Here is a 25,647-nt window from a genome sequence, read left to right on the forward strand (position 1 = left end):
AATAAATAAATAAAATACCTTAAATACTACTTGACTATAATAAATAAAATAAAATACCAATTAAGGGAGTCTGGTTAAGCACGCGTGGTGCAAAGCACAAGGTCTGGCATAAGGATCCTGGTTCTAGCCCCTGGCTGCCCACCTGCAGGGGAGTCACTTCACGAGCGGTGAAGCAGGTCTGCAGGTGTCTGTCTTTCTCTTCCCCTCTCTGTCTTCCCCTCCTCGCTCCATTTCTCTCTGTCCTATCCAACAATAATGACAATAATAACTACAACAATAAAACAAGGGTAACAAAAGGGAATAAATAAATAAATATTAAAAAATACAATAAAATACCAATTAATTTTTTAAAAATTTCTTCAGGAAATAGCACATTCTCAAGTAAAACAGGAGGCTGTGTTGATGCATGAGAAACTTTATGAACTGGAGTCCCATCGAGATCAGATGATTGCAGAAGACAAAAGCTTGGGATCACCAAAAGAAGAAAGAGAGAGATTACTGAAGCAGGTAGGGAAAACACCTATTTATTTAATTTTAGAAATAAGTATATTTGTCTATTACTTAAGGCGCATAAAGTCAGTAAGTCATTAAAAATCAATGAAGATACTTGGAATGATTTCAATGATTTTGAGTTTATTTATGCTGTTCTTGTGGGCTAATGTGACTGTCTGTCTTTGAGATAGTTCCATGTGGAATGTGTATTCCACTTGCTTGAAGTGAAGAGCTCTAAAGATGTCCAGTAGGTCTAACCTTTCCATCTCATCATTTAATTCTCTTGTTTCTTTACTCATTTTCTGCCTGGTTGACTTATCTGTCAGAGAAGGTGGGGTGTTAAAAGTCTCCTGCTATTGTATTACTATCAATGTATTTTCCTTAAATATTTTGTTTATTTATTTATTCATTTATTTATTGGATGGAGACAGAGAAAAATCAGGAGGGAAGATGGAGATAGACAGGGACAAAGACACCCAGAGCAATGCTTCACTGTTTGTGAAGCTTTCCCCCACACAGGTGGGGACAAGGTCCTTGCACACAATAACATGTGTGCTTAACTAGATGTGCCACCACCTGAATATCAGTTTTCTTTATTCTCTTAGTATCTGTGTATATATTTTTCTGTCCCTTCATTTGATGCATACATATTAATTACTGTTAGCTCCTATTGATTGATTAGTCCCCTGAGCATTATGTAGTATCTATCTCTATCGTTTATTACTTTGATTGGTTTAAAGTATATTGTGTCAGAGATGAGTATGGATGTCCCTGCCTTTTTTTTTCTTTTGTGGTATGTTAGTTGTATGATGGTTACCCACTTTTTCACTTAGAGCTGATTTCTGTCCTGTTGAGTCAGGTGAGACTCTTGGCAGATAGTGTATTGTTGGGTTGATTTTTCCTGATCCACACTGGGTGAGTCCAGACCATTGACATTTATTGAAATCATGAATTGAAGACATGTCTTTAATATACACGATTTCAGGCTGGGGAGTGGCACACCTGGTTGAATACACATTATTACCATGTGCTGAGACCCTGGTCCCCACCTGCAGGGGGGAGGCTTCACAAGCAGTGGAGCAGGGCTGTAGGTATCTCTCTGTCTCTCTTCCTCTCTCTCTTTAAAGATTACTTATTTATTTATTAGAAAGATAGGAGGAGAGAGAGAACTAGACATCAATCTGGTACATGTGCTGCCAGGGATCAAACTCAGGATCTCATGCTTGAGAGTCTAGTGCCTTAACCACTGTGCCACCTCCCGGACCACTCTCTCTTCCTTTCTATCTCTTCCTTTCCTCTCAATTTCTGACTGCATCTACCCAATAAGTAAATAAAGATAATTTTAAAAATTAAGTTAATGTGAACTACTTGACCAAGAAAATCTAGTTTTTCACATAAACTGCTTTTTATTTAAATCCTAGTTTTATATGGTTTTCATGCATACTTTGGTCATTTTTATAATCTATTTTGTTGGTTAATTGAAGCTATGTTCCATTATTTGTTCTGGTTCTTTTATTTAGAAAATGAAACGACAGCGTTAATGACTTTTTACACTTACTACTGTCAGTGATTCCATGAAATGAATAGAATTAAAATAGCCTATGAAATTACCATGGGTCTGGGGGGTGATGCATCTGGTTGAGCACGCATGTTATAAGACCCAGGTTCAAACCACCATCCCTACCTGCAGGGGGAAAGTTTTGCTAGTGGCAAAGCAGTGTTGCATGTGTCTCTGTGTCTTTCTGTCTCTCTAACTTCCCCTTCCCTTTCAGTTTCTGGCTGTCTATCACATAAATAAAGATAACTGGAAAAAAAAGAAATTACCATATATCACAAGATCACGTTGTTTGAATTCATTTATTTATGTATATATTGTAACAGAGCACTGCTCAGCTCTGGTTTATGGTGGTGTTGGGCTTTGAACCTGGGGCTTTGGAGCCACAAGCATGTAAATCCTTTTGTATAATCACAATCATTATGCTGTCAACCTCATCCCACAAGGGCATGTTACATGAGTCACTCAGTATACCACAACACATCATTGACTAGTTTCTTACTACTACAAAGCTGATTTTGATTTAGCATTACATTGTGTAATTAACCTACTTTTGTATGATGATAGTGTAATGGTCCTGCAAAGAAAATCTCATTCCTGAGGCTCTGAAGTCCCAGTTTCAATCCCCCACACCACCTTAAGCCAGAGCTAAACAGTGCTCTGGTTAAAAAAAAAGTTAACTGAAGTCTGAAGATGTATTAACCTGGGGAAATGTGGGCATATCAATATGAATGATGTTCCTTTTAACTTCTAAAGTTGAATTTTAAGAAAATAACTCTATAGAGACTATATTTGACATTTTACTATATTTTTGAAGGAAATTCTTTATGATAGTCTAACAATAAGTTCTTCTTTTAAAAGTACTGTTTTCACATTATGTTTAAAGGTTAAAGAAGATAATCAGGAAATAGCCAGCATGGAGCGACAGTAAGTACATTTACACCAGGATATTTTACATTCATTTCTTTTTAAATTATATTCTAAATGTGTAAGTGATGTTTATTGTTTTTTAAAATTAAATTAAATTTTATTTATTTATTTTTAGTGAAAGAGGGATACAGAGAGAAAGATGCACAGAGAGAGCTACCAGAGCACTGCTCAGCTCTGGCTTATGGTGGTGCTGGGGACTGAACTTGGGACTTTTGAATCCTCAGGCTTGAAAGTCTTTTGTGTAACCATTATGCTGTCTCCCAATCCCTAAGTGATGTTTATTGTTACAGCCATTATTTCAATAATAAAACCCATTCAACCTTGAATCTTATTTGTAGCTTTCATATTTCTTCATATTATTTTCCTTTCTTGGGAGACTAATGGTTTACAGTCAATAGTAAAATACAGTAGTTTGTACATGTGTAACATTTCTCAGTTTGCCAAATAACAATACAATCCCCACTAGTTCCTCCTCTTCTATCATGTTCCAGGACCTGAACACTTCCCCCAACCCCAGAGTCTTTTATTTTTTTAATTTCTTTTTTTGGGGATTAATATTTTACGTTTGACAGTAAATACAATAGTTTTTACATGCATAACATTTCTCAGTTTTCCACATAACAATACAACCCCCACTAGGTCCTCTGTCACCCCAGATCTTTTACTTTGGTGCAGTACACCAACTCCAGTCCAAGTTCTGCTTTGTGTTTTCCCTTTTGTCTATGAATGGCATCATCCCATATTCATCCTCCTGTTTCTGACTTACCTCACTTAATATGATTACTTCACGCTCCATCCAAGATGAGGTGAAGAAGGTGAATTCACCATTTTTAATAGCTGTAATTTTAATTCCATTGTGTATATAGACCAGAACTTACTTTTAATTTTCTTGTGTGTGGAACTGCTCTTACACATGGAGAGATACTACAGCACCATGAGAGCTTCCTCCACTGCCATAGGCCTTCCCTGTGCTGCCAGAGCTCACACCTGGATTGCACACATAGCAGTGTAGTAACCCTATTTGATGAGCTGTTCTCTGGCCAAGTATAGTTGCTTTTTAAAATTTTATTTTACTTTTTACTTAATTGTTAATGAGGAACATAGGAGGGGGAGAGAGAAAGAGAAGGAGAGGGAGAGGGAGAGAGAGCTCGAGAACGAGCCAGACATCACTCTGGACATGTGCTACTCAGGACTTGATGCTTGAGAGTCCAATGCTTTATTCACTGCGCCACCTCCTGAACCACCCAAGTGTACTTGCATTAAAAAAAAACAACAGAAAACTCTGGAGGCTGGGCTGTGGAGCACTGGGTGAAGCGCTCATAGTACCGAGCAACGGACTCACACAAGGACCCCGGTTTGAGGCCCTGGCTCCCCACCTGCAGTGGGGATTGCTTCAAGAGCAGTGAAGCAGGTCTGAGGGTGTCTAATTTTCTCTCCCCTATCTCCCTCTCCTCTCTCAATTTCTCTCTGTCCTATCCAATAAAAATGAAAAATGGCCACCAGGAGCAGTGGAATCATAGTGTAGGCATGGAGCCCCAGTGATAACCCTGGAAGCAAAAATAAATAAATAAATAAATAAACAACCCTCAAAAAAGTTTTTCTTCAGTATTAATTTTGAAAATAGTTTATTGTCTTCCCCACTAAGATCCTACACTTAATTATCACCCCCATCACTTCCAGTTTCTTCCTTCTCAGTCTCAGACAACTTTATGTTGTCTATATGTATTTGCCTTTTATGGACATTGTATGTATGTATGTATGTATGTATGTATGTATGTATGTATTTTTACCAGAGCACTGATCAGCTCTGGCTTATGGTGGTGCAGGGGATTGAACCTGGGGCTTTGAAGCCTCAGGTATGCGAGTCTTCTTTGCATAACCATTATGCTATCTACCCCTGACCAATTCTGGACATTTTATATTAAAGGCATGATATAATATGTAATTCTCTGGAGCTGGATTCTTTTTAAATTTTTTCTTTATTTTAATTTCTTTTTTATTTATTTTATCTTTGGGGCTTGGTAGCCATTTTTTTTGTTTGTTTGTTTTTCTTTTTAAAGTATTTTTTATTCCCTTTTGTTGCTCTTGTTGTTTAATTGTTGTAGTTGTTGTTATTGATGTTGTTGTTGTCGGATAGGCCAGAGAGAAATGGAGAGAGGAGGGGAAGACAGAAAGGGGGAGAGACCAATGTGTCCTGGAGCTCAGGTTCCCCAGAGACACACCTTACTAGGGAAAGAGAGAGGCAGACTGGGAGTATGGACCGACCAGTCAACGCCCATGTTCAGCGGGGAAGCAATTACAGAAGCCAGACCCTCTACCTTCTGCAACCCTCAACGACCCTGGGTCCATGCTCCCAGAGGGCTAGAGAATGGGAAGGCTATCATGGGAGAGGGTGGGTTATGGGGATTGGGTGGTGGGAATTGTGTGGAGTTGTACCCCTCCTACCTTATGCCTTTGTTCACTAATCCTTTCTTAAATAAAAAATTAAAAAAAAAAAAAAAAGGGGGAGAGAAAGATGGATACCTGCAGACCTGCTTCACCTCTTGTGAAGTGACCCCCCCCTACAAGTGGGGAGTGGGGGGCTCAAACCGGGATCCTTATACCGGTCCTTGCACTTTGTGCCACGTGCGTTTAACCTGTTGCGCTACCGCCTGACTCTCTTTTTCTTTTTAAATATATTTTTAATATTATTTATTCCCTTTTGTTGCCCCTGTTGTTTTATTGTTGTAGTTATTCTAATTGTCGTCGTTGTTGGATAGGACAGAGCGAAATGGAGAGAGGAGATGAAGACAGAGAGGGTGGGGGAGAGAAAGAGACATCTACAGACCTACGTCACTGCCTGTGAAGTGACTTCCCTGCAGGTGGGGAGCCAGGGACTTGAACCGGGATCCTTACTCCGGTCCTTGTGCTTTGCGCCATGTGCACTTAACGCGCTGCGCTACCGTCTGACTCCCTTGTTTTTCTTTTTAAGACAGAGAGAAGGGGCCAGGTGGTGGCGCACCTGGTAGAGCGCACGTGTTACAATGAGCTTGGACCCAGGTTCCATCCCCTGGTTCCCACCTGCAAGGGGAAAGCTTCACAAGTGGTGAAGCAGGGCTGCAGGTGTCTCGTTGTCTCTCTCCATCCCTATCTCCGCCTTCCCTCTCGATTTCTACCTGTCTCTATCCAATAAATAAATAAAGATAATTTTAAAAAATCTTGAAAAAAAAAAGAGAAATTGAGAGGGGGAGGGAAGATAGGGAGAGGACACAGACACATGAAGAGCAAGGGCTCAAAACCAGATTCTTGTGTGTGGGTGGTTAATGTGTGCTCAAACCACCACCTAGTCTCCAACTGGATTCTTTTACTTAGTATTAAAATTTTTTAGGATTCATCTGTGTTATAGCATTTATCTGTAGTTTGTTGCTTTTTATTGCTAAATAGTTTTCCATTTTGTGGCTATACTGTATCAGTTGAGACTCATTTGAGTTGCTTTCACTTTTGGGCTATGATGGATCAGACTGTCCTGTACAAATTCTTGTGGTAGCATGTGTTTTCACTTTTCTTGGATATATACTTAGGAGTGGAATTATTGGTTTTTATAGTAATTTTGAATTTTTTAAATTATCTTTATTTATTGGATAGAGGTAGCAGAAATCAATCAAGAGGGAAGGGGGAGATAGAGAGGGAAAGAGACAGAGAAACACCTGCAGCACTGCTTCACCACTAGTGAAGCTTTCTCCCTGTAGGTGGGGATCAGGGTATTGAACAGGGGTCCTTGCACATTGTAACATGTGTGTTCAATCAGGTGCACCATCACCTGACCCCTTACAGTAATTTTGTATTTAACTTTTCCTAAAACACTTTTCCAAAGGAACTATACCATTCTACATTTTACTAGCCATGTGTGATAGTTCATTGTCTCCATATTCTCTCCAACTCTTTATTTGCCTTGAGGAAATTATAACCTCACTAATGGGTATGAAGTGTTAGTTCATTTTGGTTTTCATTTACAGTTCCCTGATGACTAATGATGTTGAACTTCTTTACTGGGCCTTATAGACCATGTAGTATCATGTTTGGAAAGAGATGTCTGTTCAGATCCTTTGCCCATGTTTTACTTTGTTTATTTTATATATATATATATCAGAGGAAAGAGAAATCAAGAGAGAAAAGGAAGATAAAGAGGGAGAGAGAAAAAGAGACACCCACAGCACTGCTTCACTGCTCATGACGCTTCTTCCCCCACTGCCAGGTGGAGACTGGAGGCTTAAACCCTGGTCCTTGAACATTGTAACATATGCACTTAACCAGGTGCACCACCACCCAGCCCCCCCAAACTTATTTTTATTGATTTATAATATTACAATAAGAGTATAATTCCACACCATTCACACCACCAAAGTTCTCTGTCCCAACCCTCCCCTTCCTCACACACACCCTCAAGGATAATCAGCATAGTTCTCCTAAGATCTTAGACTAAGACAGGTTAGCTACTTTTTCCTTTTCCCTTTGCTGGGATTTCTCTTTCCCTATACCTGTTCCATTTCTTTTTCCTTTCCTCCTCCTCCTCCTCCTCCTCCTTCTCTTCCTCCTCCTCCTCCTCCTCTCTGTCCTCCTCTTCCTCTTTTTTTTGTTAGATCATGTATTTCAATTCTCTGTATTCCATGTATGAGTAAGATTATCCAGTATATATATGCCTTTCACTTTCTTACTGTATTAAGCATAACAACTCCAGTTCAACTCATTTTATCCCAAAAGACAATACTACATTAAAATTTTTTTTATTGGGGGATTAATGTTTTACAGTTGACGGTAAATACAGTAGTTTGTACACGAATAACTTTTCTCAGTTTTCCACATAGCAATACAAAACCCACTAGGCCTTCTTCCACAATGTCCCAGGACCTGAACTCTCCTCCCCATCCACCCCAGAGTCTTTTACTTTGGTGCAGTACACCAACTCCAGTTCGAGTTCTGCTTAGTGTTTTCTTTTTTTTTTTTTTAATTATTATTTCTTCATTGGGGAATTAATGTTTTACATTCAACAGTAAATAAAATAGTTTGTACATGCATAACATTCCCCAGTTTCCCGTATAACAATAAAACCCCCACTAGGTCCTCTATCATCCTTCATGGACCTGTATTCTCCCCACCCACCCACCCCAGAGTCTTTTACTTTGGTGAGATATGCCAAAAAATGGTGGCTTCTCCGTTTTCAGCCGATCTTGGATGGACCTTGAAAAATTCATGTTAAGTGAAATAAATCAGAAACAGAAGGATCAATATGGGATGATCTCACTCTCAGGCAGAAGTTGAAAAACAAGATCAGTAAAGAAAACACAAGTAGAACCTGAAATGGAATTGGCATATCGCATCTGCTTAGTGTTTTCTATTCTGATCTTGTTTTTCAACTTCTGCCTGTTAGTGAGATCATCCCATGTTCATCCTTTTGTTTCTGAACTTATTTCACTTAACATGATTTCTTCAAGCTCCATCTAAGATGGGTTGAAAATGGTGAAATAACCATTTTTCATAGCTGAGTAGTATTCCATTGTGTATATATACCACAACTTGCTCAGCCAATTATGTGTTGTTGGACACTTGGATTGCTTCCAGGTTTTGGCTATTACAAATTGTGCTGCTATGAACATAGGTATACACAAATCTTTTTGGATGGGTATGTTTGGTTCCTTAGGATATATCCCCAGGAAAGCAATTGCAGGGTCATAGGATAGGTCCATTTCTAGTCTTCAGAGAGCTCTCCAGACTGCTCTCCACAGAGGTTAGAACAATTGACATTCCCACCTGCAGTGCTGGAGGGTTCCTTTGTCCCCACAACTTCTCCAGCATTTGTCGCTGCTATCTTTTCTGGTGTATGGCATTCTCACAGGAGTGAAGTGGTATCTCACTGTTGTCTTTATTTGCATTTCTCTGACAATCAATGACTTGGAACATTTTTTTTCATATTTCTTGGCCTTTTGCATCTCTTCTGTGGTGAATATTATGTCCATGTTCTCTCCCTATTTTTGGATGAGGTTATTTGTTTTCTTGTTGTTGAGTTTGGTGAACTTTTTATATATTTTGGCTATTAGCCTCTTGTCTGATGTATGGCATGTATAGTTAGTTCTCCTCCCATTGTGTGAGGGGTCTCTTTGTCTGGGTAGTAGTTTCTTTTGCTGTAAGAGTTCTGTGATTGGGAGTCGGGCTGTAGCTCAGCGGGTTAAACACAGGTGGTGCAAAGCACAAGGACTGGCGTAAGGATCCCAGTTCGACACCTGCCGGGGAGTAGTTTCACAAACGGTGAAGCAGGTCTGCAGGTGTCTTTCTCTCCCCTTCTCTTTCTTCCCCCATCTCTCTCCATTTCTCTCTGTCCTATCCAACAACAATGACAACAATAATAATAACTACAACAATAAAATAACAAGGGCAACAAAAGGGAATAAATATTTTAAAGAATTATAAAAAAGAGTTCTGTGATCACTAGATCCAGGTCCCTTAGATAAATGATTGACAGAATTTTTCCCCATCTTTATGGGTTATCTTTGCTTTCTTGATGATATGCTTTGAAGTACAGAAAATTTGAATTCTGATGATAACGTATCTATTTTTTGTTGCTTTTGTTTTTAATATCATATATAAGAAACCAACACCCAGTCCAAGATCACAAAGATACATGAACATGTTTTATTCCAAGAGATTTGTTTAGCTCTTAATATTTACATCTATAATCCCTATTAGGTTAACTGTAACATATATCCAGTTGTCTTTGCAACATTTTTTTCCCCAACAAGTTTTAATTTAATATTTTCCCCATTTATTTGACAGCTTTTTCTTTTTTAATTTTTTTAATTGAGTCAGTACTTTTAGGTATAGCATCACACCTACATATGTGAATATATTACTTATCACACCCACCACTAAAGTCCCAGTTCCACACACCATTGATGAAGTCTTATCTCAGCACTCAACAATACAATTCGATTACTCTTTATGTTTATCCCCATTCTAATGTCATACTGTCTGTGTGATATTAATACAGTTTGATAGTAAGTACAGCTTATTTTAAAATTTTAACTTTTATTGTTTATCAATGGTAAACATTTTCTTATTTTCTAATTTTGCTAATCATTTGCTAACTTAGTTCAATTTATATAAAGCTACAAAAAAAAAAAAAGGTTGGGAGGGGCCAGGCGTGAGGGTATGCACATTATAATGCTCAAGGGCCTGAGTTCAAGCCCCCAGTCTGCAGGGGGAACATTTTATGAGCAGAGAAGCAGCGCTGCAGATCCCTCTCCCTCTCCCTCCCTCCCTCCCTCTCTCTCCTTCACCTCCCTCCCTCTCTCTCCTTCACCTCCCTCTTCCCTCTTGATTTTTTTCTCTATCCAAAAAAAATTAAATAGTTTTTTTAAAAAAAGCTTGGGGAGTCCGGCGGTAGTGCAGCGGGTTAAGCATAGGGCGCAAAGTGCAAGGACCAGAGTAAGGATCGCCACCTGCAGGGGAGTCGCCTCACAAGCAGTGAAGCAGGTCTGCAGGTGTCTTATCTTTCTCTCCCTCTCTCTATCTTCGCCTCCTCTCTCCATTTCTCTCTGTCCTATCCAACAACAATAGCTACAACAATAAATAAATAAATTTATTTTAAGAGTGGTTGATATATTTAAAAAATAAAAAAGCTTGGTAAATATTTTTTATTTCTTTTTTTAACATTTCTTTTTTTAAAAAACTTATTTTTATATTTATTTATTCCCTTTTGAAGTCCTTGTATCATTGTTGTAGTTGTTATTGATGTCGTCTTTGTTGGATAGGACAGAGAGAAATGGAAAGAGGAGGGGAAGACAGAGACGGGGAGAGAAAGATAGACACTTGCAGACTGGCTTCACCGCCTGTGAAGTGAATCCCCTGCAGGTGGGGAGCCGGGGGCTCGAACCAGGATTCTATGCTGGACTTTGCGCTTTGCACCATGCGCACTTAACCCACTGCGCTACCGCCTGACTCCCTAGATTTTTTAATTTTATTGATATGTTAGGTCAAGGTAAAATGAAAGCTAGAGGTTTGCTATTAAATTTATGCAATCTGTGCTTCCCAGAATATACTTTTACTTCAAATATGATTTATGAAAAATAGCTTGGGTGGGGGAGATAGCATAATGATTATGCAAAGAGACTCTCATGCCTGAGATTCTAAGTCCCAGATTCAATCCTCCACATCACCATAAGCCAGAGCTGATTGGTGCTCTGGGGGAAAAAATTATAAAGAAATAGAAAAGTAACTCAACAAGATTTGTATATTTATTTATTTATTTTTAATTATCTTTATTTATGGCTAGAGACAGCCAGAAATTGAGAGAATGAGGGAGGGAGAGAGACAGAGAGACACCTGCAGCCCTGCTTCACCACTCGCAAAGCTTTCCCCCTGCAGATGGGGCCGGGGGACTTGAACCCTGGTCCTTGCACATTGTGACATGTACACTCAACCAGGCAAGCCATCACTTGGCCCCCAAGATTTGTATCTTTAAGTGTATGGCATTATACTTTGAATAGGACATATTTTGACTAGATACTGTCTATCACATCATCATCCCTGATTATTTTGCTGTATATTTAAAGTATTATATTTTAACAGGTTAACAGAAATAAAAGAAAAGATAAATAAATTTTATGAAGATATTAGGCAACTTGACATGGATTTAGAAGAACACCAAGGTAATTTCTCTGGTATTTTCTATAGATTAACAGGTATATAACAGTATTGATACAGTAGCAGCTTGAACCTTGATGACTGCCTCCCTTGTATTTATTTTTTATGTCTTATGATATCACTAACTGAAATGACTAAAGCAGGTTAATATATTAATATACATATTTAAACTAAGTAATATATTAAAGGAGTTGTTTTGTCTGATTAAAAACTTGAAATAACTTAAAATATATAGTTGTATAATGATGAAAATTTGCCTTATCATGAGTGCACCCCAGGTCTATAGCCCTGGTGCTGTGACATCAGGGGAAGCTTCTTTCTTCGGTGCTATAGTGTTTGTCATTTTCTCTGTCTCTGTGAATGAAAAAAGCTCTAATCACAGTCTCTCCCCCAACCCCCAGTGAAAACTTTTTTTTTTTTTTGCAAAGCATTTTTTTTTTCATGAAGTAAAACAGTTTAAAATTGATGCAGATTCCTCGATGTGATCCACTGCCAATTAACTGGAGTAGCTAATAGAGTTGGAAGGGATTAAGGATCGAATCACAAATATAAAATAACCTAGAGAGAATCCCTTGTGAGACCCAGTAATGAGGTAGCAAGTCTTATTATTTCTGACTGTCTCCCAACTTTCTTCAGCAGTAGGACTTGAAGAGCCAAGGCAGGGACCATAACTTTGACATGGGGGTGGGGTATGTATGGATTCATAACGTGGAAATGCCATGTTGGGAATTTGTGAACTACAGGATATGTCTACTTGGGATAAGAGTCTGGACATCATGATTCTTTTTCTTTTTTAAATTTCTTTATTGGTGGATTAATGGCTTACAGTCAACAGTAAAATATAATAGTTTATATATGCATATATTAATACTTGTCTAGTTGGGTGGACATCACAATTTTAATACTCAAAGAGTTTATATAGCTCCTTTTGATAGACCCTCAAAATAATATTTCTGGGTTCACTTAATTCAAATGAGACCCTTATTCTACTTTTAATTATAGTCAATTAAATAAATAATAGCCACTATGTCACCTCCTGGCCTACAGTAAAATAATTTTTGAAAAGGACAATGTTACTATTTTTATTTTGCTGCTAACATTTTTGTTGGGCCTTCTCATCTGTATGATTCCACAATTCTCCTGGTGAGAGACAGATGGAGCAACAGGAAAGAGGGGAGAGACACTATAGCACAGCTCCACCACTTACGTGCAAGTGTGGTGTTCCTGTGGTGACAAGGGGCTTGAACCCTGGTCCTCATGTATGGTAAATTGTATACTTTATCTTGTAAGATGTCTCTAGGACCCAAGCAGTTAAGACATGACAAAATTTTTTGTGTAATAGAAGCACGGAATAAGTGATATAAGGGATTAGTTTTCTATGCAAAATTCTTGAACCTTTTGAAATTGATTTTCAGCTTTACCCAATTTTGGGCTTGATATAGGCTTTCTAAAGTCTGTTAGATTAGTTACCACTTTTAAAAGTTTATTATATCATTTTCTATTCTACTTTTCTCATAACTGTGAGTTTTACTTTTATACCCTTTTGCTATAATTTTAGCAGATTTTGTAGAAGCTTGCAAATTTGATATGTATGTTAAACCTGCCATTTTTATCAGGAAATTATCCAGGATTTTAAGAGTCCTAGTCACCTTGAATGTACTTTATTTTACATGTGTGTGTTTGTATACATGCTCTCTCGACTCTTCTCATGTCATCTGATTAACTGCACTATTAAGCTCAGCATCTAGGTTACCCATTTTGCCTTGAACTTTGTCCTCAATGTAGCTAAAGTTCTTTAAGACTTACTTAAAGACTCAGATTATTGGAGGTTGGGGGCTAAGACAACAGGTTAAGCGCACATAGCGCAAACAGCAAAGACCAGAGTAAGAATCTTGGTTTGAGTCCCCCCCCCACCTGCAGGGAGGTGGCTTCACAAGCGGTGAAGCAGGTCTGCAGGTGTCTATCTTTCTCTCCCCCTCTTTGTCTCCCCATCTCTCTCCATTTCTCTCTGTCCTATCCAACAACAGTGAAAGCAATAACAACAATAATAACAACAACAATGATAAACAAGGACAACAAAAGTAGAAAAAATAGCCTCCAGGAGTAGTGGATTCAGCTCTAGAAATAACCCTGGAGGCAAAAAAAGAACTCAGCTTGTTTATTAAAATTGTATACTTTTTAACTTTACATATGAATCTGGTGTGTAAATATGTGAAAAGTCAAGCAGTACAAGATTATTTAGTCATTTTCTTTTTCTTCACACTCATCCTATTCAGATGTCATTATTGCTTACAGTCTGGTGTTTAGTCTTTTATACTAGTTTTACGCTTGCAAGTGTATGTATTTTAAATGAAGTAATACTACACACAACTGACTTTTCATTAAATATATTTTTATTAAGTATATAAAAATATATTTCTAAGAAATATAGTAGAGTCTACAAGATAGCTCACCTGAACAGTACACCTTATTTGTCATGCCCAAGGCATCTCCTGCTGAAAAAGCTTTGGTTCTGTGGTATCTTTCTCTCTTTCCCTTTAACTTTTTTCTTAAATATTTATTTATTTGTTTTCCTTTTTGTTGCCCTTTGTTGTTTTTATTGTTGTTGTAGTTATTATTGTTGTTATTGATGTTGTTGTTGTTGGATAGGACAGAGAGAAATGGAAAGAGGAGGGGAAGACAGAGAAGGGGAGAGAAAGAAAGACACCTGCAGACCTGCTTCACTGCCTGTGAAGAGATTCCCGTACAGGTGGGGAGCCAGGGGCTCCAACTGGGATCCTTATGTCGGCTCTTGCGCTTTGTGCCACGTGCGCTTGATTCGCTATGCTACCGCCGAACTCCCTTCTTTTTTTTTTTTTTGTCCCCAGGCTTATCACTTGGGCTCAGTGCCTGCACTATGAATCCAGTTTCAGACAGCCTTTTTTTTTTTTTTTCCTTTTATTTGATAGGACATAAATTGGTGGTGGGGGGAGATAGAGAGGGAGAGTGACGGAGAGACACCTGCAGTCCTTATTTTATCCCTCATGAAGCTTTGGGGATGGGGGCTTGAACCGGGGTCCTTGTGACCTTGTGCTGCTCAGCCGCATGCACCACACTGCCCAGTCCCCTTTCTCTCTGTCTCTCACTTTTTAAAAAATATATTTATTTATTTATTTATTTTCCCTTTTGTTGCCCTTGTTTTTTATTGCTGTCATAGTTATTATTGTTGTTGTTATTGATGTCGTTGTTGTTGGATAGGACAGAGAGAAATGGAGAGAGATGGAGAAGACAGAAGGGGAGAGAAAGACACCTGAGACCTCTTAACCGCTTGTGAAGCGAACCCCCCTGCAGGTGGGGAGCTGGGGGCCCAAGCCGAGATCCTAACGCAGGTCTTTGTGCTTTGCGCCACGTGTGCTTAACCCACTGCACTACTGCCCAACTCCCTCTCACTCCCTTTCTATCTGAAAAAAATCACTTTAGAACACTGAAACCCTGGAAGTGACAAGGAAAAAAAGGTATGATATAGTGTCAGGTTTATAAAACTGGATTAAGTATGGTTTCTGACATATTGAGTAACTATAAACAGTGTCATCATTGTTATTAAGTAGTATTTGCTATATTTGCATTGGTATTTATGTTATTTCTGATTACTCACTACTAAGAACAGTGTTGCATAACTGTGTTATGTGCATTTTATTTAATTTGTATGTTTCTTTTTTTTTCCCTTTTAAAAATTTTATTTATCTATTAATGAGAAAGGAGAGAGAGAAAGAACCAGACATCACTCTGGTACATGTGTTTCCAGGGACTGAATTCAAGACCTCATGGTTGAGAATCCAATGATTTATTCACTGAGGCACCTCTCCCACCATTTTCATTTGTATATTTCTTTAGGATAAATTTTTAGAGATTTTTAATGTTATTTGTTACTTATTATGGTTGTTTTTACAAATCAGTTTCCATATAAGTTTGTACTATTTTGTATAAGAGCAACAGTGTGTACAAGTTTTTCCTCACCAATTTTAGGTATTAATTTCTTAGATTTTGCCAGTCAAAGTAATGTATACTTTCAGCTCACTACTAAGGCATGCTTTGTAGTACTATGGTGATCCACAAGGGGGGGCTAATTTTCTAGACATCTTCATAGCCAAATTAGGTTTGACAATATAGTCCCATATGTTTCCAAGAGTAATGTTTGAGTATAAATCACTAAAAAACAGTAGTTACTTAATTTTAAAGACTAAAATATTTTACCAAAGATCACTTTGATTAAAACCACTATAATCTGATTATTAATACAATGTTTTAAAAATATACATCTAAACATTTAAAAGGAATACATTTCTAACTGCTGCAGTATGATAAATATGCATAAAAATAGCATTAGACATAAAGGATACTGGATATAAGGATAATAAAAGTCTCTATTGGGGTGAGGGAGATCGCATAATGGTCATGCAAACATACTCTGAAGTCTCAGGTTCAATCTCCTACACCACCAAAAGCCAGCTGAGCAGTGGCCTGGTAGCAAAAATAACAACAACCACAACAACTAATATTTTTTAAGTTGAGATATTTAAAAATATCATTATTATTTTAAATAATTTCCTGTGAGAGTTTATTTTGTAGCTAGGATAAACTTTTAGGAAAGCCAGCACACTTGGTAGGGTATAAAATGTTTCTGGCTTGAAGCAGTCACTTTAAAGTCTTCTCTTACTTGTTTTCTAATTAAACTCTGAAATGGAATAAGAGTATGATGCTGCACTGGAATGACTGTTTCTGCCTTCTCCAAAGGAGACAAATAGCAATGGGATGCTTTGCAGCTTTTCCAACTGCCACTGGAAGGCTTAGTGAAGAATTTTCCTGCTTGAAATACCTGCATGCCACCCATCCCCATTTTTTCCAGAGGAATTAAGCAGTGTGCTCTCTCTGTTTATTGCAAATAAAGGGGTTGCTAGGAGAGAATCAGCAACTGATCAACCCCCTCCAAAAAAAAAAGTTGATATAGGATTACTAGAGTATTGTTTCAAACTGAATGAATTTACCCCAATTTATGTTCTTCTACAATTATTAAACATATACAGCATAAAGCTCCTTTTTGGTATATTGGTAGGATGTTTCTTCATGGTCAGAATTTCATGGTCTAAAAATTCCAATTTATTCTTTGGCTATGTCAGGTCAAATAGAATTTATACAGACAGAATTGTTTTGTCTAAAAGCACAGTCTCCATGGCCAGACTGCTTCTTGATCGGATTTTAGAGTTGACTGTTAGGATGCATGCCATTCAGGGTTACTGTGAGGAGTAGATGAGTACAGTATTTGCAGGTATGACTCAGAATATCATACAATTTTAAAGTGCTAGTAAATGTTAGTTATTGATTATTATTATTTGTTGCCCTTGTTTTATTGTTGTTGTTATTGGTGTCATCGTTGTTGGATAGGACAGAGAGAAATCGAGAGAAGAAGGGAAGATAGAGAGGGGGAGAGAAAGATAGACACCTGCAGACCTGCTTCACTGCATGTGAAGTGACTCCCCTGCAGGTGGGGAGCTGGGGGCTTGAACCAGGACCTGTAAGCCGGTCTTTGCGCTTTGCACCACTTGTGCTTAACCTGCTGTGCTGCTGCCCAACTCCCATAATCTAATTCGTAAGTTATTTATCTTTTGGTATCTCTGAGATTTTAATTACATCTATATGTTATTAATATATAACTTTGTAGTATGTGTCCAATGAGAGATTGTGAATCATTGGATATTGTTTAATTTGAAGAATGGTTAAACTCTACTTTCTATTTTTGATTAGATGGTAGTTTTTTTAAATTGATTTAATTATGAACGATGAGTCCGTTGGATAAGAGGGGTACAATTCCACCCAGTTCCCACCACCAGAGTTTTGCATCCCATCCCCTCCATTGGAAGCTTTCCTATTCTTTATCCCTCTGGGAGTATGGACCTAGGATCATTATGGGATGCAGAAAGTGGAAGTTCTGGGTTCTGTAATTGCTTCTCCACTTGACATAGGCATTGGCAGGTCAATCCATACTCCAGCCTGTTTCTATCTTTTCCTAATGGGGCAAGGCTCTGGAGAGGCTGGGTTCTAGGACATATTGGTGAGGTTGTCTGCCCAGGGAAGTCAGGTTGGTGTCATGGTAACATCTGCAGCTTGGTGGCCGAAAATAGATAAGATACAAAGCAGGACAAATTGTTTAATAATCAGGAACCTAAAGGTAAGAATATAGCAAATAAGATTTGGGGGTACCCACTTTGAAAGAAGTTAGGAAGCCTACTTTAAGTATAGTCCAAAGGACCCATGACTTTACAAATTGTTGCTTGAGCCCGACAGCTAACTTGCAGGTAGGCTAAACGTATTATCTGGGGATATGGTGTCAGAGTTGGGAATAAAACAAGAAAGCTGGATCTGAGCAAAGAGCAGCTCCCAAATATGGGAAAAGCATATTAATACCATTAACTATAAACCCCATTGATCTGATCTGGGCCCCATATTCATTCAGCACAGGAGCCTGTGTAACCTCTGCATCCCTGTAGGTCTAAGCTCTCATTCTGTGGTCACAGCTGCACTTACTAAGTCACTGTAGACTACCATGAACTTCTACTTTAAGGTATATATTTTCCCCTAACTTATGAATACATGTACACATGTGCTGTATCTCATGGGCCCTGGTCTATATCTAGGCTCTGTGGCTTTGTTAGGAAGTGTGCCACCCATAATGGAATTAAGGAGTCCTATGTGTGAGCTAGGAAAGGTCTCAGCAGAGTAATGGAGCTGGAGGTTTGGCATTCCAGGTCTGGTGTCTCTGGACACTGTCTGAAGTGAAACATGTCAAGGTGGTACTGGTTGCATTGATTTGGTTTTCCACAGTCCCACAGCTTTGTAAAAGTGTTTGTTTTATACCCCTGAATCCTCCGCAACATTTATTATTACTTTAAAAAATTTTAAATTTATTTTTTATTTTTACCAGAGCACTGCTCGGTTCTGGCTTATGATGGTGTGGGAAATTGAGACTTTGGAGCCTCAGGCTGGAAAGTCTCTTCGTATAACCATTATGCTATCTCCCCCACCCCATTAGGTGTTACTATACTTTCTAACATATTAGGTTGTTGGAAAGGTCATGGCATACTTGTTAATTTTTTTTATGCAAAATTGCATCATGACTTTGCCAAGAGCCCAATATGACATTCTCGGGTGTAAAGTGGTATCTTATTGTTGTCTTTATTTGCATTTCTCTGAATGTCACTGACTTTATCACTGACTTTAAACACTTTATTGTGTGTCTATTAGTCTACTAGATCTCTATCTCGGTGAAGATTCTGTCCATGTTCTCTCCCCATTTAAAAAAAAATTATCTTTATTCATTTATTGGATAGAAACAGTCAGAAATTGAGAGGAAGGGGAAGATAGAGAGGGAGAGAGATGGAGAGACACCCACAGCACTGTTTTCACCACTTGTGAAGCTTTCCCCCTGTAGGTGGGGACCAGGGGCTTGAACATTGTAACATTGTCCTTGTGCATTGTAAAATGTGTCCTCGCCCAGGTGTGTCACCACCTGACCCCTTCTCCCCATTTTTAAATGTTTGTTGTTGTTGTTCTGTTTTGATTTTTGCTAAGTTTGGTGAGTTCTTTATGTGTATTGGTAATTTTTCTTTATTTAATATGTGTAGTATAAAGATCATATCCCATTCTGTAGAATGTCTTTCTGTTTGGGTGATAATACCCTTTGCTGTGCAGAAGCTTTTCAGTTTAATGTCCATTAATTTATTTTTGTTCTTTGTTGTTGGATTTGGGTCTTTGAAGACATTTTGAAGCATAGATCATGAAATGTTCTGTCAATGTTTTCTTCTATGTATTTGATAGTTTCTGGTCAGATGTACATGACTTTGATCCACTTGGAGTAGACTTTTGTGCATGGTAATATGTGGTGGTACAATTTCATTCGTTCACACATTTCAATCCAATTTTCCCAACATCTCTTGTTAAAGAGACTCTCCTATTTCCATTTAATGTCTTGGATCCCCTTGTCAAAAAATTAGCTGTTGGGAGTCGGGTGGTAGTGCAACAGGTTAAGCGCATGTGGCGCAAAGCACAAGGACTGGCAGAAAGATCCCGGTTTGAGCCGCTGGCTCCCCACCTGCAGGGGAGTCGCTTCACAGGCGGTGAAACAGGTCTGCAGGTGGCTATCTTTCTCTTACCCTCTCTGTCTTCCCCTCCTCTTTCCATTTCTCTCTGTCCTATCCAACAACAACAACAATAATAACTACAACAACAATGAAAAACAAGGGCAACAAAAGGGAAAAATAAATAAGTAAATATAAAATTTTTAAAAAAAAAATTAGCTGTATATAAATGTAGGGACTTTTTTCTGCACTTTCAGTTCTGTTCCATTGGATTATGTGTCTGTTTTGGTTCTAGTACCAGGAGGTTTTGATTACAGTAGCACTGTAGCATAGTTTGAGGTATACAAAAGTATATCTGGGGGAGCTGGGCTGTAACGCACCAGATTGAGTGCACATAGTACGAAGCGCAAGGACTCGTCGAGCCAGGATCCTGGTTAGAGCCCCATGCACCCCACCTCCGGGGGTAGGGGATCCTCTTCACAAGCGGTGAAGCAGGTCTGTAGGTATCTTTCTCTCCCCCCCCATCTTCTCCTCTTTTCTATCTTCCCCTCCTCTCTCAGTTTCTCTCTGTCCTATCCAACAACAGCAGCAGCAATAACAACAATGGGAAAAAATGGCCTCCAGGAGCTGTGGATTCGAGGTGCAGGCATCCAGACTTAGTAAAAACACTGGCAGAAAAAAAAAAGTATATCTGGAATCAGAAAATACCTAGGATTGCCAAAAAAATCTTGAGGAAAAAGAACAAGATTGAAAGCATTACATTTCCAGACCTCAAATTTGGAACTTCTTGACAATGCAACCCAATGTGGATATGATGGCACTCAGCTCTTTGATGGTACAAGATCATATCTCCATTATACCACTGGCTTGCTCTAACAGAGTATTACAAATCAATAGTATCCTTTCTACAATTTTTTGTGTCCTTTGTAACAGTCCATTTACAATTCTTCTTTCCTTTTTGTGGGGAACTAATGCCCTGAACTTAAACTTATAGCGTAAACAATTTGTTTTATTAGAGTCTAAATTTTTGAAAATATCTTTTGTCACTATAATTTCTTTATTTATTTAAGAAAGGATAAATTAACAAAACCATAGGGTAGGAGGGGTACAACTCCACACAATTCCCACCAGTCTCCATATCCCACCCACTCCCCTGATAGCTTTCCCACTCTCTATCCCTCTGGGAGCATGGACCCAGGGTCATTGTGGGTTGTAGAAGGTGGAAGGTCTGGCTTCTGTAATTGCTTCCCCGCTGAACATGGGCGTTGACTGATCGGTCCATACTCCCAGTCTGCCTCTGTCTTTCCCTATTAGGGTGGGTCTCTGGGGAAGCTGAGCTCCAGGACACATTGTGGGGTCTTCAGTCCAGGGAAGCCTGGCCGGCATCCTGATGACATCTGGAACCTGGTGACTGAAAAGAGAGTTAACATGCAAAGCCAAACAAATTGTTGAACAATCATGTACCCAAAGCTTGGAATAGTGGAGAGGAAGTGTTAGGGGGATACTCACTGCAAACTCTAGTGTACTTCTGCTTTCAGGTATATATTTTGCAGTAGTTTACGGATACGTGTGAACATATGCTCTCTCTCACAGAAACTGGTGTATATCTAGGTTTTGGGACTTTGTTAGAAAGTGAACCACCTGAGATGGAATTAGAGTATACTATGAAAGGAAAGGTCTCACCTGAGTAATGAAGCTGAAGGGTTGTCATTCCACACGTGAAGTCTCTGGACACAGTCTGAAGTGAGGCATGTTGAGGTGGCAATCGTTGCGTTGATTAGGTTGTGATCAGCAGATGATCGGCCTCACGTGAGCTTAATGTGCAGCTTGGCGATACGAGAATCCGGCTTGAAGCCCAGCCAGTCTATCTTGGCGTTACTCTCGATCGCACTCTGTCATTTCATGAACATCTCATAAAAACTGCAGCAAAGGTGGGCGCGAGGAATAACATCATTGCAAGACTGGCCAGCTCCTCATGGGGCGCGAGCGCTTCCACACTACGATCATCATCTCTGGCATTATGCTATTCCACTGCAGAATACTGTGCCCCAGTATGGTTCCGTAGCCCCCATGTCCACTTGGTCGATTCCAAATTATATTCCTCCATGAGGATAATTTCTGGAACCATCCTTTCCACCCCGGTTCCATGGCTGCCAGTTCTTAGCAACATCGCCCCGCCAGATATTCGTTGGGATGCGGCATCATCTAAGTTCATTTCCCACATCTATGCTCGACCGGACCTGCCAATATACGCAGATGTCTTCGCCCACCCTGTCCAACGCTTGACGTCTCGTCACCCAATCTGGTCCCCTACGCCTACACTGAACTTCTCTGTTCCAGACTCTTGGAAACAGAGTTGGCAGTCAGCTGAGGTCAAGAACAAACACCTCATCACAGACCCCTGCAAGCGTCAACCCGGCTTTGACCTAGCACGTTATGATTGGGCTCTCCTCAATCGGTATCGAACAGGCCATGGCTGGTGCGCCACTATGTTCCATCGCTGGGGAGCCAGAGACGACCCGAACTGCCCCTGTGGCTACAGACAGACTATGACCCACATAGTCAACGACTGCCACCTCTCCAGATTCAAAGGAGGTCTCGAAACTTTACATCAGGCTCAACCTGATGCTGTTGACTGGCTACGGAAGAAGGGCAAATGCTAGAAGAAGAAGAAGCAGATGCAATATTATTTGATATGGATTGGGAGAGGCATACGGGAAAGTGGGCCCTATCCAAGGGTTCCAGGACTGGGGGAAATATAGGCTCTATAGTGGAGATATGAGGTTCCTGCTGTCTTAGGGTTCAAAAAGACAATCGATAGTTAATGTTATCATCACATTATTTGGTAATTGGGTTAACTTTGAAAAGTCCTTTTGTTAGGGTTTGCTGTACAGTACCCAGTATCTTGTATATAGCTATGCTATTGGTTGCTTCTGATCTACTTGCTCTAGGCTTTTGAGAGAGTCCGCATATCAAATACACAGCCCATATATTAAAAAGATTCAGTCTGTGTTTTGAAAAACTTCGAGATTTACAATTAATTTTCCCCCTCTCATATTAATTAACTAGTGATTTATATGACTACATTTTACTAGGAGTGTACATAAACACCATTCCCACCACCAAAAGACTGTGTCCCATCCCTCCCACCCACTCCCACCCCGCACTGGCCCAGGAAGTTGCATATCTACCCCTCACCACTGGGTTTTTACTTTGGTGCCCTACTTACAATTTGGTCAGGTCCTGCTTTTAGTTTCCCTTTCAGATCTTCTTACTCAACTTCTGTTGATGAGTGGGATCATCCCATACTCATCTTATCTTTCTGACCTAGCTCACTTAACATAATTCCTTCTAGCTCTGTCCAAGATGGGTCAGAGAAGGGGGGTTCATTGTTCTTCATAGCTGCATAGTATTCCATTGTGTATATATACCACAGCTTTCTCAGCCACTCATCTGTTGTTGGGCACCTGGGTTGCTTCCAGGTTTTAGCTATTATGAATTGTGCTGCTATGAACATAGGAGTACACACCTCTTTTTGGTTGGGTGTTATGGAGTCCTTGGGGTATATCCCCAGGAGAGGCATTACTGGATCATATGGAAGGTCCATGTCTAGCCTTCTGAGAGTTTTCCAGACTGCTCTCCACAGAGTCTGTACCAATTTACATTCCCACCAGCAATGTAAAAGGGTTCCTCTGTCCCCACAACCTCTCCAGCATTTGTTGCTGCTGTCCTTTTTGATGTATGCCATTCTTACAGGAGTGAGGTGGTATGTTAGTGTTGTCTTAATTTGCATTTCTCTGACAATCAGTGACCTAGAGCAGTTTTTCATATGTTTGTTAGCCTTTTGGATCTCCTCTGAGGTGAATGTTTTGTTCATATCCTCTGCCCATTTTTGGATGGGGTCACTATAATTTCTTAGCAATACCTATTAAAGTGTCTTGCTGATGTTATATGACCTTTTAAAAGATGCTTTTAATATTTATTTATTTGCATAGAGATAAAACAAGAGGGAAAAGGGAAATAGGAAAAGAGAGGGGCCGGTGGTAGCGCACCTGGTTGAGTGCACATGCCACAATGCACAAGGGCCCGAGTTCAAGCCCCTGCACCCCACCTACAGGGGGAAAGCTTCACAAATGGTGAAGCAGTACTGCAGGTATCATTCTGTCTACCCTCTTGATTTCTCTCTCTCTCTACCCAAATAAATAAATAAAAACAAACAACTTGAGAGGGAGAGAGAAAGAGAGAAATGAAGCATTGCTTCATTTTCAAGCTTTCCTCCTGAAAGTGAGTACCAGGAGCTTTAACCTGAGTTCTTATGCATTGTAACATGATCACTTGTGATATGAGACAGCACTCCTCAGCCTCTGATATTTTACTTCTGTGTAAAAATCTGGTCTTTTCTACTCAATCTGTTTACCAGAACACTTCATACATATTTTGGTCACAGTAAAACTTATGTTGCATTATTTGTGTACACCTAATGAATTGTAAAGCCCTTCTAGGACAGAGTAGAAACTATCTGTTCATTTTTATTTCCCTAACCTCTATTATAGTATCTGGCATATAGCAAATAGTAAATTTGAAATACACAACTAACATAGAACTTTGGGGGGCCAGGGGTAACGCACCAAGTTAAGTGTACATAGTGCAAAGTGCAAGGACTGGTGCAAGGATCCCAGTTCAAGCCCCAAGCTCCCCACCTGCAGGGGGTTCATTTTGCAAATGGTGAAGCATGTCTGCAGGTCTGTCTTCCCCTCTTCTCTCATATTCTATCTTTATCCAACAGCAGCAGCAGCAACAACAATTAAAAAAAAGATAGTGGAGTCAGGCAGTAGCACATGGGGCAAAGCGCAACACCGTAGAAGGATCCAGGTTCAAGCTCCCGGCTCCCCCACCTAGAGGAGAGTTGCTTCATATGAAGTGAAGCAGGTGTGCAGGTGTCTTTCTCTCCCCCTCTCTGTCTTCTCCTCCTCTCTCTATTTCTCTCTGTCCTATCCAACAATGACATCAATAAGAACAAAAACAGTAAAACAAGGGCAACAAAAGAGAAAAATATATATATATTAAAAAAAAAGATGGCTGCCAGGAACAGTGGATTCAGAATGCAGGCACCGAGCCCCAGCGATAACCCTAGAAGCAAAGCAAACAAACAAACTTTGTTTACATTAAGTGCTCAGGATTTGAGCAGCATCATTTTATTAACATACCCTCACCCCTCTCCTTTGGTCTCTTCATTCCTCATCTTAATTAAGCCATTTTTTGTTTTTCTGTTTTATACCTCCAGTATAATATACTGGTTAGCTTTCTGCTATCTGTGATCTTATCTCCTCCTGTGATAATAAGTAGAAAGGAAGATTCAGAAACAACCCCCACACTTTACCCTGTCTCAAGATTTCTACATCTGTTCATTGCTTTTCATGGGCAGCTCAGACATTTGTTCTTCAACTTAAAAATCATAAAATAGAGGAGTTCATTAGTGCCCTGGCCTCTTTTCTTAACAGTAAGTGATATGGGAGTAGATTGTTGAGATGTGGGAGCTCTGTTGTGTCTAATCCAGCCGACCAGTTATGGGACTGGAGACATTGACCAGATACATCCTCCAGCTTAATCTGATGGTTAACTAAGAATGTGGGTTTGAGAAGAACAAGATGAAGGAATTTCTCCGATTTCTAAGATGGATGATATGTATGGTAAAGGATCTTGAAACATAGCAAGGAATGTGGGGGAGGGGGCTCACAGGAGAGGGTGAGTGTAATTATTGCTACACTGAGCATTAAAATACTGAAAGATATTTGCATGAATCTATTTAATGAGCAATGCGGTAAATCACTCTAAAAATGGGAAAGGGTTCAAATTTGAGTTTTTTAAACCACAAGAATGAGT

The 25,647-nt window shown here is 39.5% G+C and overlaps 1 protein-coding gene across 3 annotated transcripts in view; it reads left to right on the forward strand.

Moving 5' to 3' along the window:
* Positions 1–25,647, forward strand: part of IFT74 (intraflagellar transport 74) — a 131,828-nt gene that overhangs the window by 71,691 nt on the left and 34,490 nt on the right. For all 3 annotated transcript variants that reach the window (XM_060199666.1, XM_060199668.1, XM_060199667.1), the window contains 3 exons: positions 364–507; positions 2,934–2,974; positions 11,579–11,658. In XM_060199666.1, the coding sequence (XP_060055649.1) occupies positions 364–507; positions 2,934–2,974; positions 11,579–11,658 (265 nt within the window). The remainder of the gene's footprint in view (positions 1–363; positions 508–2,933; positions 2,975–11,578; positions 11,659–25,647) is intronic.

The sequence above is a fragment of the Erinaceus europaeus genome, chromosome 10 (assembly GCF_950295315.1).
Source record: "Erinaceus europaeus chromosome 10, mEriEur2.1, whole genome shotgun sequence".
In the NCBI taxonomy this organism is placed as follows: domain Eukaryota; kingdom Metazoa; phylum Chordata; class Mammalia; order Eulipotyphla; family Erinaceidae; genus Erinaceus; species Erinaceus europaeus.